Source organism: Castanea sativa, chromosome 5 (assembly GCF_040712315.1).
Source record: "Castanea sativa cultivar Marrone di Chiusa Pesio chromosome 5, ASM4071231v1".
NCBI lineage: Eukaryota > Viridiplantae > Streptophyta > Magnoliopsida > Fagales > Fagaceae > Castanea > Castanea sativa.
In genome coordinates this window covers 80,871,598-80,888,500 of record NC_134017.1, presented here as the reverse complement: position 1 = coordinate 80,888,500, position 16,903 = coordinate 80,871,598, and the positions used below count along the sequence as shown (strand labels likewise).

The window sequence follows — 16,903 nt, the reverse complement described above, 5'->3', positions numbered from 1 at the left end:
AATGTTGAAATCATATTTAGTTTCCACAACAGTTTGAAACCATTGGGTTTGGAAGTTTAGGGGGAGAGGAGAGTAGGGATAGAAGGGGGAAAAGGAGAGGAGAAAAGAGGGATAAGTTGACTTTTTTTTTTTTTTTAATATAAGAGAATCCATCCTTTTCAAATTGTCCTAATATTGGGGATTAAACATGAGGGGTTTAAAATACTAGCACTATTATTTTCATGTGTGTTCTAATAAGTATTACTGTTTACTCAAAAAAATGAGGAATTTGGAGAGTTGTTCGACAAAAAAAATGAATCAAACCACTCTAATCCCCTCTTCTAGTCCCCCTCTCCCCTTCATCCAACCACACAATAAATTAATGTAATTCCATAATACAAACAACAAAGTAGATCTTAATTTAAGTAAGTTTTATATAATTTTAGACTTCCATGGGAAAAAATTTGAGGATTAAAATGCAAATTTGGTATCTCATACTTAGGTTATTTGTATCTTTGAGGGTTGTTTGGTAGGGATGATGGAAAGTGGGAGGATAAAAAAGTAAGAGGAAAGAAAATATTAGTGTTTTCCTCAATATGCCTTTAGTTAAAGGGTTGAAAAAGTAGAAAAATAGAAAACAAGTATACATTTTCTTTGAAGTGATAATTTGACGTGAATTACTATTATACACTCATACTCATATTATATGAGAAACATTAGGTTTCAGTTAACTCAACTGGTAAAGTCTCTGATGGTTATATAAGAAATCTGGGGTTCAATCTCTGCCTACACCAAAAACTGATTGGTGTCTTAGTCTGATAATAAAGAGCTAACAAAAATATATATATTATATGAGAAACAAAATTTTATTATTTTTGACAATATAAAAAATTTAACAAGGAGATGGTGTAAAAACCACTTTTTTTCACTATCTAGCAACATCATTATTTTTCACTCATAAAAATGCTTTCACCACATACAGAAATCTCTCTTAAAAATTGTATTTACTTAAATACAAAACAAATGAGATTTGAGAACCCAAGAACCAATTTATAGAAGAAAAAAAAAAGCAAATTGAAGAAAGTGAGAGATAAAGGAGAATACCAATAGGCCAACCCAATTTTGAAGAAAGGGTTCAAGGAGGCGGCCACGCACGATGGCCAGTGGTCAATTCACCAACAGACCGGCGTGGCTACCCATCTTGGACCCTTTCTTAGAGATTGAGTTTGGTTGCCAGTCTTCTCTTTCTCTCTCTTCAAATCAGGTCTTTGGATTCTCAAATCTAAAATCTCTTTTTTTTTAATTAGGCAAATATATATTAATCTTAAAACTTAGTGATGTTTCAATTTATTTATATATATAAAAAATTTAATACCACCGCAATAATGTATTTATATAAAGAAAAGAAGAAAAACAGTGCATGATGCACCTTCATCATTCAACTAAAGTATCAAATAGGCAGCAAGAGCAGTGAGAGAGTATGCTCTAATTCTCTTTTGATTGATTGATATTGGACTTGGCTTCTGTACCGTGTGTTGTGACAAAAAATGGCAACATAGAACCCAAAATGGAAGCATGTCCGTTTCAAAAAAAAAAAAAAATAGAAGCATGTCATCATTTCAACAAATCTAATGAAGCACTAAACTCAATGTTTGCCTGATCGATACCATATACACTTTATTTTTCAAAATAGACACATGTTAACGTATGCTATCTCATTCATTTTTACATTATATGAGAAATTGCAAAAATTATTAAAAATCTTTTAAAACTTTTTTATTTTCTCATAAAATATTTCTTAAAATAGTTGACTAATATATACCCCTTTTATAATACGAAAAAAGGAGCATAATGGAAAATATCAAGTTGTTATGTAGACAATTTCGTAGTTATTGACTTATTGTCTCATATATGTTTGTAAGTCCAATAATATTGTGGCTGATAGTTTTCTGCTAAAACTCATTTTGTTGTCTCGGTTTAGTTGGAAGATCTTCCTCAAGCTTTTGGTGTGTCTTGTGCTGATGTTGTACCTTAAAGGCTTATTTAAATAAAAGAAAAACATTTTACTCAAAAAAAAAATCATTCAGCAAACAGAAAAAAACAATCATTCATTTGAATGGTTACAGCCTATTCACTTTCTGTTAATGAGGCTCTTCTGTTTCTTGTCATCGCCTCTATACAAAACTGTACCTTTTTCTCCATTTAGTACTGTTGTGCCAAACCAAACAACACCCACAAGGTGGAAAACCTTTTCCCACATTTTTCAACAATGCTCACACCAACGAGCTCTGAGTCCAGGCAAACAAGCCCATGCTCGCATGATTGTAACTGGGTTTCAGCCCACTGTCTTTGTTACCAATTGTTTAATGCAGATGTATGTGAAATGTGGTAGCTTGGAATATGCATACCATGTGTTTGATAGAATGTGTCAACGAGACATAGTGTCTTGGAACACTGTGATTTTCGGGTATGTGGGATGTGGGAAGATGGGGTTTGCACAGTCAGTTTTTGACTCAATGCCTGAGAGGGATGTCGTGTCATGGAATTCTTTGATTTCAGGGTACTTGCAGAACGATGATTACTGTGAAGCTGTTGATGTTTTTGTTAAAATGCAGAAAATGGGAACAGTGTTTGATCATACTACGTTGGCTGTTGTTTTAAAAGCATGTTCTTTGATGGAAGACATTGACTTGGGGATTCAGATTCATGGAAATGCAGTGCAGAGAGGTTTCGATAACAATGTGGTAACAGGAAGTGCTCTTGTTGATATGTATGCTAAATGTAAGAAATTAGATGACTCTATTCAGGTTTTCCGCAAAATGCCTGAAAAGAATTGGGTTTCTTGGAGCGCTGTTATTGCAGGTTGTGTTCAGAATGATCAGTTCATTAAGGGCTTAGAACTGTTCAAGAAGATGCAGATGGCAGGAGCCATTGTTAGTCAATCTATTTATGCTAGTGTTTTCAGGTCCTGTGCAGGCTTATCTGCATTTAGGTTAGGCATGCAGTTGCATGGACATGCTTTAAAGGCCAACTTTGGATCTGATGTCATTGTGGGAACTGCCACTCTAGATATGTATGCAAAATGTGACAGCATGCCTGATGCTCAAAAGGTATTTAACTCATTGACAAACCGTAGTTTGCAATCTTACAATGCCATTATTGTTGGGTATACTCGAAGTGATCAAGGTTTTAGAGCTCTGGAGCTATTTCTGCTTTTACATAAATCTGGCCTTGGTTTTGATGAAATAAGTCTATCTGGTGCATTTAAGGCATGTGCAGTGATCAAAAGCCATTTGGAGGGACTTCAACTACATGGATTAGCAGTCAAGAGTAGTTTGAGGTCAAATATTTGTGTGGCAAATGCCATGTTGGACATGTATGGTAAATGTGGATCTCTGTTTGAAGCTTGTTTTGTGTTTGATGAGATGGGAAGAAGAGATGCTGTATCTTGGAATGCAATTATTGCAGCTCATGAGCAAAATGAAAACAGAGAGGAAACACTTTCACTATTTCTTTTGATGCTTCGATCAAGAATGGAACCTGATGATTTCACCTATGGCAGTGTTTTAAAAGCTTGTGCAAGTCAGCAAGCTTTAAACTGTGGCATGGAGATCCATAACAGAATCATCAAATCTGGAATGGGGTTGGATGTGTTTGTTGCAAGCGCCCTTGTGGATATGTACTGCAAGTGTGGTATGATGGAAGAGGCAGAAAAGATCCATGACAGAACAGAAGAGCCAAATATGGTTTCATGGAATGCCATAATTTCTGGATTCTCTCTACAAAATCAAAGTGAGAGTGCTCAGAGATTTTTCTCTCAGATGTTAGAGAGGGGTGTAAACCCCGATAACTTCACTTATGCAACAGTTATTGATACTTGTGCTAATTTGGCTACCATTGGACTTGGGAAGCAAATCCATGCTCAAATTATTAAGCTGCAATTGCAATCAGACGTGTATATAACCAGCACTCTTGTAGATATGTACTCAAAATGTGGAGTCATGCAAGACTCCCAACTAATGTTTATGAAAGCACTTAGGCGAGATCCCGTGACATGGAATGCCATGATCTGTGGCTATGCTTACTATGGTCTTGGAGAAGAGGCCCTAACAACTTTTGAGAATATGCAGCTTGAAAATGTGAAACCAAACCATACCACTTTTGTTTCAGTTCTCCGCGCCTGTGGGCACATTGGGCATGTTGAGAAGGGGTTGCGATATTTCCATTCTATGCTAAGCGACTATGGTTTAGATCCTCATTTGGATCACTATTCATGTATGGTGGATATATTAGGCAGGTCCGGTAAAGTTAATGAGGCTTTGAAGCTTATTGAAGAGATGCCTTTTGAAGCTGATGATATTATATGGAGAAATCTTCTTAGTATTTGCATGATGCATGGGAATGTAGAGGTGGCAGAAAAAGCAGCCAATTCTCTCCTGCACTTAGACCCTCAAGACTCTTCTGCTTATATCCTTTTATCAAATATCTATGCTCATGCAAGTATGTGGGGTGAAGTTTCAGAGATGAGAAAAATAATGAAGTACAATAAGTTGAAAAAGGAACCGGGTTGCAGTTGGATTGAGGTAAAAGATGAGGTTCACACCTTTCTTGTGTGTGACAAGGCTCATCCTAGTTGCAAAGATATATATGAGAAGCTTGGTGTGCTAATTAATGAGATGAAGTGGGATGGGTATGTCCCAGATATTGATTTTGTGCTTGATGAGGGTACTGAAGAACTCGAAGAGCAAGAAGAGCTTAAATCTTGCGTGTATATTATGTAGTTTACAACCACAGGACAAACATGAGTTTTTTCAATTATTTGGCGATGATGGAAATTCAGAATTATTCAGGAACAGATACAAAAGAGTTGGACACAAGTCCAGTAGCTCATTCAGCAGGACCTGGAGTTCTGTATTTTAATTGATTTGTGGGAAGACCACACAACTTGTGACATTGCACTGGGATTTGTCATATATAATTTGAGAGTTATTAGAAATTTTGAGATCATTGTCGCCGTGTTTAAGAAGAACTGGGGTTATAAGGATGACATGAGGCTGAGGTTGACTGATGGTGACGTGAGGGAAAAGGGTAAAATGGGAAGTATCACCGGTGATGGGTGGTGACTGCAGGTGTGCTAGTGATGGGAGGCCTGCTGGTGTAGGTCTTGCCAACGCAGCTGGCGAGGAAGAGGTGAGGCAGTCTCTAGTATCGCAGGTGAGGGGAGAGAGAATAAAATAAATGAGTAACCCTTCGATGTTTCAGAATTGGCTAGGTGCAACCAAGAGTTTTTCTTCACCTGAAGAAGCTAAATCCTTTTGCTTGGATACCATTGAAGAGATCTCTATATTGGAAAAGGAGCTCCCAGTAGCTCATCAACGTATAATTTATTGCCATAGTGATTTTCAATATAGTAACATAACGATTGATGAAGAAACTAATATTATAACCATCAGTGTAATTTTATTTTTCTTTTTGCTGGTTATCTAAATTTTCCTTTGCAGAACTGGATTCTCTAGGTGATAAAGCCATGTTTTGAATTTTCTCATAAAACATGTATTGTCATGACATGACGAGGAAGGATGTACCAATTGTTTGGTATTCCCTGTGGAATGCAACATATAGTAGATTAGAAGAATATTTTACCTGTTGATCACTTCATGCCTGTACAGTACATATTGCTCCGAAAATTTGTTGATTTGTGCTAGATTGAATTAGAGCTTTCATGTGCCTTCTAATTTTGAACTCTGCGTTTCTTTTCTTATTTTGTGAGAGAGAGAGAGAGAGAGAGAGAGAGGGAAATACTTTTCTTTTTGTCTTCCCACCTAACGTGCATCTAATTCCAAAAGAAGAGCAAAATACTTTGAAACTCGTTTTCTATATACAGGTATTCAAGGCTAGTAAGAATTATTGGAACTTTGGAAGTGAAGTTAGAAATTACTGTTAAGGGGGTCAATGGGAATTGATTTAGGTTAACTGGTTAGGTAGTAGCTGCTTTGGTAACATTGCCTTTTGTTTCAGAACAACATAAACAACTCTCCCTCACTCTTACACAAGACCCGGTGATTTCCATCCAACAGTACCGATCTACTGAAGTATAACAAAATTGAACTACAACCAAAAAAATTGTTCCAATTATATAAACAAAGGGATTGCCAAATTAGTGATGTTTCGACTGCTAACATACTCGGTGCTCTCAGCGATTTCCTTCAAACTAGTCCAAGATTTTCTTCTTCGTTTATTTGAGCTAACAGTTTTTTCTACATCTATTGGGGTAGAATCATTTTCAGGTCCAGCTGGTTTCTTCAATGCTGATCAATTCCTCTTTCTCCTTCTAGCCTCCAACAAAGTAGAACCACTACTCACCAATGGAGTCACAGGACTATCTGTAGTAGGGACTAATGGAGTTACAGGACCATTTGTGGTAGGATTCTCCCTGGCTAAGGCTGGTGAAGCTACCTTATTTGTTTTATAGGTATCATCTTTGCCTCTGGTGACCTTCTCCAAGCAAGTGCACTTCCGAAGCCTGGATTTTGCAGGTTCTGATTTTAAAGATGTTTTGGCCTTAGAGGGACATATCTCTTTCATATGTCCTTTCGGGGTCCCTCTCCTTAGATTCCAATGTGAACAGAAGTAACACTTGTACACCACATTGTTCTGTGTAAAACCATTAGATTTCTTGTGCCTACGTCTTGCCTTTGCCCTATTCTTTTCTATTCGAACAGTGCAGTTAAACCCAGGCTGAAGGATTGTTTCACATCTGCAATACAGTTACGTGGCAATCAGAGTCACTCTATATGTTATTTACCACAAAAGGAAAGAGCTTAAGTTTTAAGTCCAACAAGCTATACAAATGAAACCAACAAACAATCCAAATCAATGTTGGTGGCACACTTTTCCTCTAGAATTTATAATAAGTAGATGTTGTTAGTGCAATTTGAAAGTAATAGGAAACAACCATTTCCTTGCTTCCATGTAAATAGGTAATCAAGCAAAAATTATATATTATCATATAATCAGTGGGTAGTTCAACTCATAAAATTCTTACAGTTATTAAGGATATCCAACAAGGCAACTTAGGAATATAAAATAAAAAATAAAACAAAAACTTTTTGAAGAACTCCATTTGATACATCATATTTGCTAATCAATTTAAGACCAATATTTTTATTTAAATTTCAATATCCTACAGGTTACATGATATTATACTCTAATACAACTCTTTAATGCACAAAATCACCAAGCTGATTAATGCCACACTGAAGACTCAAGACAGATCAAGAAATAAAAATCTCTCTGGTCAAATGATATGTCCTAACAAAGACCAAGTAGCTAGATTCTTGTTGGGACTAAGATGTAGTCAATACTGAACTAAGCAAAATTTGCACCAAAGAGACTTGGCAAATGGGATGATAATAAAAGTTCATCTATTCATGGTTTGAGAGACAAAAACCCATGTGTAGGTTCTAGTTGTTTCAATGAAGCTTATGATTTGTATTAGATTCTTGAAGGTTTATGCCTGTGGTTTGGACAGTGATTCCATATGCATATCGTCTCACTGGTCTTAAGGGTGTTGAAAATTTCCAAGATTTCTATTAAACTTCTTTGCATATATTAATGAAGGTGATAGAGACATGCCAACTTCTTTCCATATTGACTTACTCTAATCAATTTCAAGCATAATTGCAAAAAAACACCCTCATTCGATCTAATTACTTGAATTCCATTAAAATTTCTTCCTATTTACATTAAGTAGAAAGCCTAAGAACATATTATTCCACAATCCCAACACATATAATTCTTTAGCATTAGCATTGGCTAGCACAACAAATAAACAAAAATCTCAATTGAAATTCTCCCCAATGCAAAGACTCAGCTCTTGCATTAAAAGCTTATTTTGGACAAAACCACATAACTCTCAGTATAAGTACATGCATCTTCAAAAGATTAAAAAGTTTGTGCATGTGCACCTCCATGCACATCCGTTATTTTGACAATTGAAACTAAATTAATGTCAATGGAACTGACCTATGTTGGAAATGTTTGGACCCAATTGTGGGCAGTTAGATGGGCTCCAAAAAGGCAAAAAGATGTACTAGTTGGAGAGTCAGTTATTGGTGGCGACTACTCTTTTTGACAAAAACTAACTTAAAACATTGTAAATTAACATAAAACATGGAGATGGAAATCATTTTCTCTCCTCTCTTTTCTCCGTCACTCTCTCCTAATAAGATTACTCTCTGAGGTTCCATCATCACCCTAATTCCAGAAGCCTGGATATGCTTCTTTTACATAGGTAGATAGTGGGGGTGGGAGAGGTGGGGTTCAAACCACAAAGGATGTCATTACTATTGAGTTATCACGTGAACCCCAGAAGCATGGATACACACCAACTATTATTGTAATTCTGCAGTCATCAACAGGCATAATTAGTGTAAACTAAGCTGACACCAATCCACATTTGATCCCGCATTCAATTCCATCTCAGCAATCTCTCTCTCTCTCTCTCTCTCTCTCTCTCTCTCTCTAAATATTTTCCTTTCCCTGCATAAAATCCTTTTTACCATTCAACCTACACTAAACACCAAAACACAAGACAACTGCTTTCAGTTCTCTATTTAGCAGCAAATCAAAATTCAAACAAATTACAAACAAGACTTTCACTAAAACATCCCATCGGTTCTTCTACTCCATGCTCTAATTTTATTGTCAAAACAGTTTACCATATTCAACAAGAAAAAAAAATTTAATATTCCAGGTGAATCTAAATTGCAAGAAAGACGTGCAATCCATACCAAACTAACTATCCAATAACCCGCAAACCTAAGCCCAAACTGCTACAAGCAATTCCCAATGCAACAACAAAGCCTTAGTTGCAAAACTGCTATGTCAGCCATTGATCCTCAATGTACTAATTAGAATTGTTCACTGACATTCCTCTCTATCATATCATCCTATCCAAAATCACACTTTCTATCAACTCTTCTTAATTGCAAAACTATAGGGTCGACCATAGGCTCTCAACGATCATTCACAATATTCTTCTTTATCACTTCTTCGTATCCAAAATCATGCCCTCTATCTACTCTTTAGTTAAATGTCTCTTTAACGGTTTCTATCAACTCTTTTTAATTGCAAAACTATTGTGTCAGCTATGGATTATCATCGGACTAATCAGAGTCTTTCACTGATATTCTTCTCTATCATTCTCATATACAAAATCATACTCTCTATCAACTCTTAATCAAAATGTCTTTTTTACTACTTCTATCAAGTATTTTTATGAGCAAAACTATTGGGTCATCTATGGATTCTCTAACAGATTAATCAGTCTCTTTCACTTATATTCCTCTCCATCATTACATCCTACCCAAAATCATACTCTCTATCAACTCTTCAATTAAAATGCCATTTTCTTACTCCAAAACCCAAAAAAAAGTCTTTTTTTCTACTTCTGTCAACTCTTTTGTGCTGCAAAAACTATTGGGTCAGCTATGAATTTTCAATAAACTAATCAGAGTCATTCTACATATATCATATATTCTTCTATATCATTCAATCCTATCCAAAACCATACTCTCTATCTACTCTTTAATCAAGTACACAAGAAACCCAACCTCTCACAACAAAACAGAGAATGGTTCGGTGGCGCCCCCGTGGCCTCCGTTACAGCAGCCAAACGTTGCCCAAAAAGAGCACCCAAAGAAGGAATAGCGGCCTCCCCACTGGCCCACGACGCAAGCTTCTGCAAATGCTCGAGCTTTAACATAGACTTGGAATTGATAGAGTTGCCTCCTTTTGTTTGCTTTTTTCCAGTGATCTCTTCTCTCAACGAGATTGGATTGTGAAACCCATTTGAAGATGACAACTTTTGCGCTGATTTCTTGCTCCCGGAACCTCCTCCTCCTCCTCCTCTCTTACCCATGTCGTCTTATCTCGTGTTCCGTTCTTTCTTTCTGTCAGGAATTTTGACGAACATATGCAATGCAATTATGCAACTGCCGTCTCCTTCTTTTATATGCTACTACTTCCCTAGCTTGCAATTTATGTAAGCTTTGGTTTTTTTTTTTTTTGGGTAATTTTTTTTTTCCTTCTACAGTTTCGAAATTTTATTTCAATTTTTTTTAATAGCATCCTTAATAACAGACTTAGATATCAATCGGTCTTAAATGTAGGCAAAGATTAAAAATCAAATCTCTTAAATTCACCAATTGAGCTAAATTTCAATTTCAACTAATATGTATTGTTTGGATTTTTTATTTTATTAAAAGATAATTTTTTTTTTTTTTTCATTATGAAATGAACCATGATAAGATGTCAGTTAAGTGTTATATCCATGGCTTGTTTAATTAGGTGTTTTGGGAAAATAAAAGAGTATTTTTAAAACCCAAAGCTATGTTTTGCAACCGCAACTCTTTATAATTTTTTTACAAATACTCATTTTAAACTTGAAACACAATTTTCTAATAACTTATACCAATACACCCTAACTCAAAAACAAGCTAATTTTATGGACTCAAAATTTAAAATTTAAGGAGACTGAATTAAAATTACTTAAAACTTTAAAGATATAAATTACAATTTAGTGAAAATAATATTTGACATGACTTTAATAAGATTCAAAACAGCATTTTTTTTTTTAATGACATTATTTTGAGCTTAAATAGAATTTAAGTGACAAAAACTTTACGCCCCATTTTGTCAAGAAGTAAACTACCGGCACTGATCACTGGTGAGGTGTCTTTTGTAACTAGATTGCCGGCACTTGTCGTCAAAGTGGAGTCTCCGAACATTGGACTGTCGGCACTGGTCGCGAAGAAGAGTCACTGTCCACTGACTAGATCGCTGGCACTGGTTGCCGGAGCGAAGTCTCCAGCCATCAGATCACAAGCACAGGTCTCTAGAGCGATGTCTTCGGCCACTAGATCAGTGCCCAATTTAGTCAATCCATGTGTAAAGAGAACTTACCCAATTTATTGAGCAAAAGAGAGAAAAAATTCAGGTCCACTGGTTTAGGCGTTCACCGAAAGGGAGAAAGGATCTCTTAACTGGGAAATGAGACTCAGTTTTGTCCGAGTTCTTCTTATTATGCTTGCTAGAACTCTCTGGTTTGGTTGATAAGTGAACCGACACGGGGCTCCGATTCCTGACCCGGCCGAGTGGATCACGGAGTAAAACTGAGTTTCTTGGGCAAGTTTTCTTTACATGTGTTTGTCACGTGATTGACTAACGTGAGTTTAACAGTTAACTAACCGATGACTCTATTTGGCAGTTGTGTAAAGTGTAAGGAGTAAATTAGCTAAAATAAAAGTCGAGGGGGTGTCTTAGCCACTTCCTCAAAGTTCAAGGAGTGTTTGGGCATTTTTTCCAAAATATTTTACCAAATTTTCAAATGTAAAACATTTTACAACTTTTTATAAATGATTTTCCTAATTATATTTTACAAGTTTAACTATATTTTATCTACAAGCAAATATTTAAAAATAGAAAAACATTTTTCAAAAAATATTTTACTTCAAAACAAATTAATTACTTTGTCTTAAACAAAAAGATAAGAATAAATAAAATTATAAAACAGTAATTCGATCACCAGATCCGCTGTAGCGGAAAATATTTTTTCTCTCTCAATTTTTTTATTTATTTAATGACCCTTTGTGGGTTGTCATTGCATTGCATGATGTGCTCTTGTCAACCTATTTTTGTAAATCCAATGTAAGTGGCCCTTAAAAATCCACAGTAGATCGGGATTTTTGACAATTTTAGTCTTTTCACAATCTGCTCTCCATAAATTTTTTTCCTTTTTTTAATTTTTTTTTATAAAAAAAGTGGTCAAAGAGTTTTTTAAACGTGACAAAAGACAATATAAAACCCAACAAAAGTGATATGATGGTCAATATTTAATATTAATATCAATATTAATATTGTTATTATTATGGTAAAACTTGGTTACATAATCTAAAGATATAATACATCCCTGTTTGTTTCGACAGAAAATGTTGTGTAAAAATAATTTTTCGTGTTTTTCAGTGTTTGGTAGCATTAGAAAAAATGAGTTAAAAAAAAATTATCTTTGGTCAACAGAAAAAAGTATGATTTATTTTTAGAGATTATTTTTCATTAAATTTTTTTGGAAATCAACTTTATCTTACAGTAGGCTAAATAAGGAAAGTTAAGAGATTGTTTTTCAATTCATTTAAGGTTGCAACCAAACATAAGAAAATAAGATAGTTTTATTGAAAATACTTTTTGGAAAATGATTTATTTTTTAAAACATTATCGCCAAAACAAACAGAGCGTATTGAGTTCTTTAATTCAATTCAAACACTTCGGTGGATTAAAATTAATTGTCCTTGAAAATACAACAATATTTATATTTTGTTAGTCAATGCAATTAGATGTTTGAAATATATTTTTAGAAAAATGTGTTTTAATTTAATTGAAGAACATAATATACTACAACTATAGTAATATATCTAAGTTTTATCCGTATTATTGTTTTTAGCTATTCTCTAAACAATGGGTGGGCATTGAGTTTCATTTTAAAAAATAAGCACACATTTATATCGATTCATTATTTCTACCACAAGTTGGAACCATGCACTAAAGAGCTAATGCTATTAGATTCCAGTTAATTTAATTGGTAAAGTCTCTTATCATTGAATAAAAGATTTGATATTTGAACTTTGCCTCAATAAAAAACTGATTGGTATTTTAGTCTGATGATTAGAGCAGTCATCATGGAATGGATTCTAAAAAAAGCACTTTAATGCTAAAATCCCAAATTCCAGCTTCAGCTTCAAGTTATTTTTCAACTTTAATCGGGTTAAAGTGCCTTCACATGGCTAACGTTGGTGACATTCTTTTAGACTTGAATACTTGAGTAGGAATAATTTACCTAAAAAATAATTAAGAAATACTTAACAACACTTTCAAAAGTTTTTAAAAAATTAAGCATAAAAAACTTGACAACACTTGGTATAAGAAGCCAACCATCCAAAGAGAAACTAATGGTTTACTTTAAGATGATCATCTTAGAAGTCATAACTAGTTCAATTATATGGGTTCATACATATGGGACATTGAGTAGTTGTAGAAAGTTGTGATAATGCGATTGAGAAAAAGGAAGTACGAAGATTCTAGAGCTTATGCGGTTCCGCCTTATAAGTTATAACTTATATTGACTGGGCGATACCCTAAAAAACTATATTTTGTTATTTTTTGAACATCTTTTTTTTTTTTAATTCGATAATTACAACATTGGGAAAGATGAGCTTACAAAAGAGATTATGAGGGCGTTTGGATACGAATTATTCACGTTGCGTTTCCTTGCTGCGTTTTCCTTTTTTTTTTTTTTTTTTTTTTCTGGGCGCGCGTTTCAGGATGCAGCGGCTACTGTTCATGCACTGTGCATGAACAATAGCCGCAATAGTGGACCAATTCAACCGTGAACAGTGTACTGTATACTGTTCATGGACCCACAAAATTCACTTTTCAGCAAATTTTTCATTAAAAATGGGTCCCACGGCACTATTCACATATTTAAAAATTATTTTGCTACAGTGTTTTCAGTTTTCAATTTTCAGTTTCAGCAAAATAAGTTTTATCCAAACGGACTCTATATCTTGCTCGTTTGGATCCCCGTTTTGCCTTGCGTTTGCGTTTTTTTTTTTTATTTTTTATTTTTAAAGACCAGCGCTTGGTGCACTGTTCATGGGACATGACCAGCGCTTGGTGCACTGTTCATGGGACATGAACAGTGCACCAAGGCATATAAACAGTAAAAAAAAGAGTGAACAGTGTTTTTTTACACATTAAAAAATTATTTTGCTACAGTGTTTTCAGTTTTCAGTTTTTAGCAATAAGTTCTATCCAAACGGACTCATCATGTCACTGACCTATAAGACATTTGAGCTCAACTTTTTTATATATGATAATACAATAAAATGGAATATATGTTTATAATGTGAATTTCTAACAAAAGTCAATGATATTTTGATTTTTAAATTATTGTTTAATTAGTTATTTCAATTTCACAACTTTTTTCTAGCAACTACAGCAACTAATCATGTTATTTTATCTTATTTGACAATCATTAACTTGATTTTGGTCTTCAATGACATAAAAAGTAAATTATACTTTCCTACATTCCCCTCAAGTTGTGCATAGAATCCTTGATGAAATGCACGTCATGCAGAAATTTAATCTAATTTTTGAAAGTATTTCTTTAGTCTTTCACCGGAAAGTCGTTTTACTTCTTCTTTTTTTTTTGTTGAAGTACAAGTAAATTTTACATTTAAATTTTATTTTTAAGTACAAGAAAATGAACTTAACAAAGCAAGACTTGGTATGAATCAATTTGGATGCTCCAAAGGCATGTAAGCCACTATGGTAAACATCTGCAAGACAGCAACCGATAGAATGGCAACAAGGGAAAGATTGGATGGGATTTAAAAGATTTGTAAATGGAAAAGCAAAAAAAGAAAAGAAAAGGATATTACATACTACCTATCCAAGGTTAGGTCCAATTTCATGTTGTGTATCTTTGGTTTGTATTCACTCCAAGTTGACTCCATTATACAGCTGTTACTATCTCATCACTTTCACCATTAAAAAATAAAATATATAGCCCATATATATATATATAAACATAACAAAAACAAATAAATCAAAACTTAAAAGTTAAGCGGGTATTTGGTTAATGTTTTCAAACAAACATTTTCAGTTTTTAAACAACATTTCACACGTTCCTACACATTTTTTCATCCACATATATTTTTACAAATATTTTGAAACAAAAATTTTCAGTTTTTAAGCATATGTACCAAACGGTCCCTTAAATTTTGTAAAATCCCTTTCCTTAAAAAAAAAAAAAAAAAAAGTTTTGTAAAGTTCCGTTGAAAAAATTGTATATTGACAAGAGTTTGTATTCTCCTACTCCCAGTGTAATTATGGAATGATTGGGAAGAAATAAAATTTCATACTTAACAAAAGTTGAAAATACCTTTAAAGCACAATTATGTAACTCTCTAAATTTGGGGTTAAAAATTATTAATTTTATTTTATATATGAAAGTACCATTTGAGAAAAATAGAATTTAAAATAATTTTAGTGAAAAAATATATTTTGACAAAAAAGAAGAAGTAGGAACTTCTATTTTTATATTTGAGAGAGGGTTTAAGAAGGGGTTTGGTCCCAATTCGCCGCTTGTTACAGAGACAGAAGAGAGAAGAAAAGAGCAAGCAAGCGATCATCATGGGCGAAAAGAAGGATTCTTTGGAAGACCCCACAAAGCAAAATCAACAGTAAGCTACCCTTAACCTTTCTTCCTTATTCTTTTTCATTGTTTGTCAATTTTTATTATTTTTTATTTTGCTGGGTTGCATTCTATGTGTTTGATAAATTGCCTCAATGAAAAAAATGTCTAAAAAGATTGAAACTTTCAGTGTTGGGAAGCAATTGCCTGACAATCCGGACATCGACATGCAATTCCTCTCCGCCCCTATCAAATCCGCGGTCGACAAATACCAGCTTGTTCCCGAGTTCCTAAAGGTGTTGCATTTGTTTATATTTCATATATCTTTCCCTGTTTATCAGTGTACGTGTGTGAATGGGTATTTATTTATGTGCGTATTTATGTATAAATGTTGTAACTGTGGTGTGGGAAATTTTAGGTGAGGGGGCTAGTGAAGCAACACTTGGATTCGTTTAACTACTTTGTGAATATTGGAATAAAGAAGATTGTCCGAGCTAATGACCGTATTGAATCAAGCCTTGACCCCAGTGTTTATGTCAGGTAAGTCATTAGATTATTTTAAAAATTCTTGGGTGTATGTGTTGCCTTGAAATTAATATACTTTGTGGGGTAGCATTCGTTTTGTGGTTAGAAGTCAATAGTGTATAAGTTTTAATATGATTGTGGTGTTGCTGTAGGATTAAAAAACATCATAGTACTTGCTTTAATGGGTGTGCATTTTCTTTTTGGAAAGTTGATTCTAGTGATGAATTTCTGTTAGAAATAATGTTTGAAAACCAAGTGTTAAGATTTTGATTTTTTAAGGTTAGTAGTTTCAGTTTCTTTGACTGATTCAGTTCCGTTTTCCTTTCCTCGTTTTTATGCAGGTTTAAAAATGTCAGAATTGGTAAACCCTCAGTACCAAGCGATGGTGTCGATGATGAAATCTGTCCCCAATTTTGCCGCTTATCTGACATGACGTATGCTCTGTTTGCCCTTCATATGCATATCATATATGTTTTTGATTTCATGTAATTTGCTATTCATGGGACTGATTTTAGTCCATATAGTTATTCTATTTATTTTTAATTTTTAAAGTGCTAAGGTGCTGCATTTGAAAGATATATTAATTCTTTATTTTGTTTTTGGATTCACCGTTGGTGAATTTGCGTCCTGTCATCCTAAACTAATGACATGACAGATTTTGTACCGTAGTCTAACCTGCAAAGGCATATGGTTGATAAATAGTTCAATAGAAAAGATTACTTGTCCTAACAATTAGTCATTATTGGATACTTTTTGGTTGAATGCTAAGCAAATAAAAGCATTAAAGCACATATTTATAAACATTTTGCGTGAGCTAAGTATTGGAGAACCCACATTAGGTTGTCTCAAATGAATGATAAAAAAACCATTGTAAATTGATAATGTGCATCACATGGTCTACTTTTGATGCAGTGGCTACCCGCTGCAAACAGTGTGTTAAATTAACAATTGTTCCAAAAGCTTAAGCTAATGGGATATGGTAAATTTAATAATTTAGCTGCTCAATTCTAACACTCCCCCTCACATGTGAGCGAAAACTACATTTTAATAGGTGAGACCTAATACATGGGAATTTAAGTGGGAGGTAAAGTAGAGGAGACAAGGATTGAATTTAGGATCTCATGCTTTGATACCATGTTAAATTACCGA

General features: G+C 34.2%; 3 protein-coding genes across 3 annotated transcripts in view; 2 read left to right on the top strand and 1 right to left on the bottom strand.

The window, feature by feature from the left end:
- The first annotated feature begins 1,916 nt into the window (after positions 1 to 1,916).
- Positions 1,917 to 5,458, top strand: LOC142634142 (pentatricopeptide repeat-containing protein At3g02330, mitochondrial). The gene has a single exon (XM_075808420.1). The coding sequence runs from the start codon at positions 2,124 to 2,126 to the stop codon at positions 4,758 to 4,760; it is 2,637 nt and encodes an 878-aa protein (XP_075664535.1). The 5' UTR covers positions 1,917 to 2,123; the 3' UTR covers positions 4,761 to 5,458.
- Positions 5,459 to 6,090: 632 nt separating this feature from the next.
- Positions 6,091 to 9,979, bottom strand: LOC142634390 (uncharacterized). The gene is made up of 2 exons (XM_075808681.1): positions 9,594 to 9,979; positions 6,091 to 6,736 (listed from the first exon to the last, which is right to left on the bottom strand). The coding sequence occupies exons 1-2, from the start codon at positions 9,899 to 9,901 to the stop codon at positions 6,292 to 6,294; spliced, it is 753 nt and encodes a 250-aa protein (XP_075664796.1). The 5' UTR covers positions 9,902 to 9,979; the 3' UTR covers positions 6,091 to 6,291.
- Positions 9,980 to 15,120: 5,141 nt separating this feature from the next.
- Positions 15,121 to 16,903, top strand: part of LOC142636831 (DNA-directed RNA polymerase III subunit 2) — a 41,992-nt gene continuing 40,209 nt past the window's right edge. The window contains exons 1-4 of the mRNA XM_075811127.1: positions 15,121 to 15,278; positions 15,420 to 15,525; positions 15,648 to 15,769; positions 16,096 to 16,188. Of these exons, the coding sequence (XP_075667242.1) occupies positions 15,229 to 15,278; positions 15,420 to 15,525; positions 15,648 to 15,769; positions 16,096 to 16,188 (371 nt within the window). The 5' untranslated portion in view covers positions 15,121 to 15,228. The remainder of the gene's footprint in view (positions 15,279 to 15,419; positions 15,526 to 15,647; positions 15,770 to 16,095; positions 16,189 to 16,903) is intronic.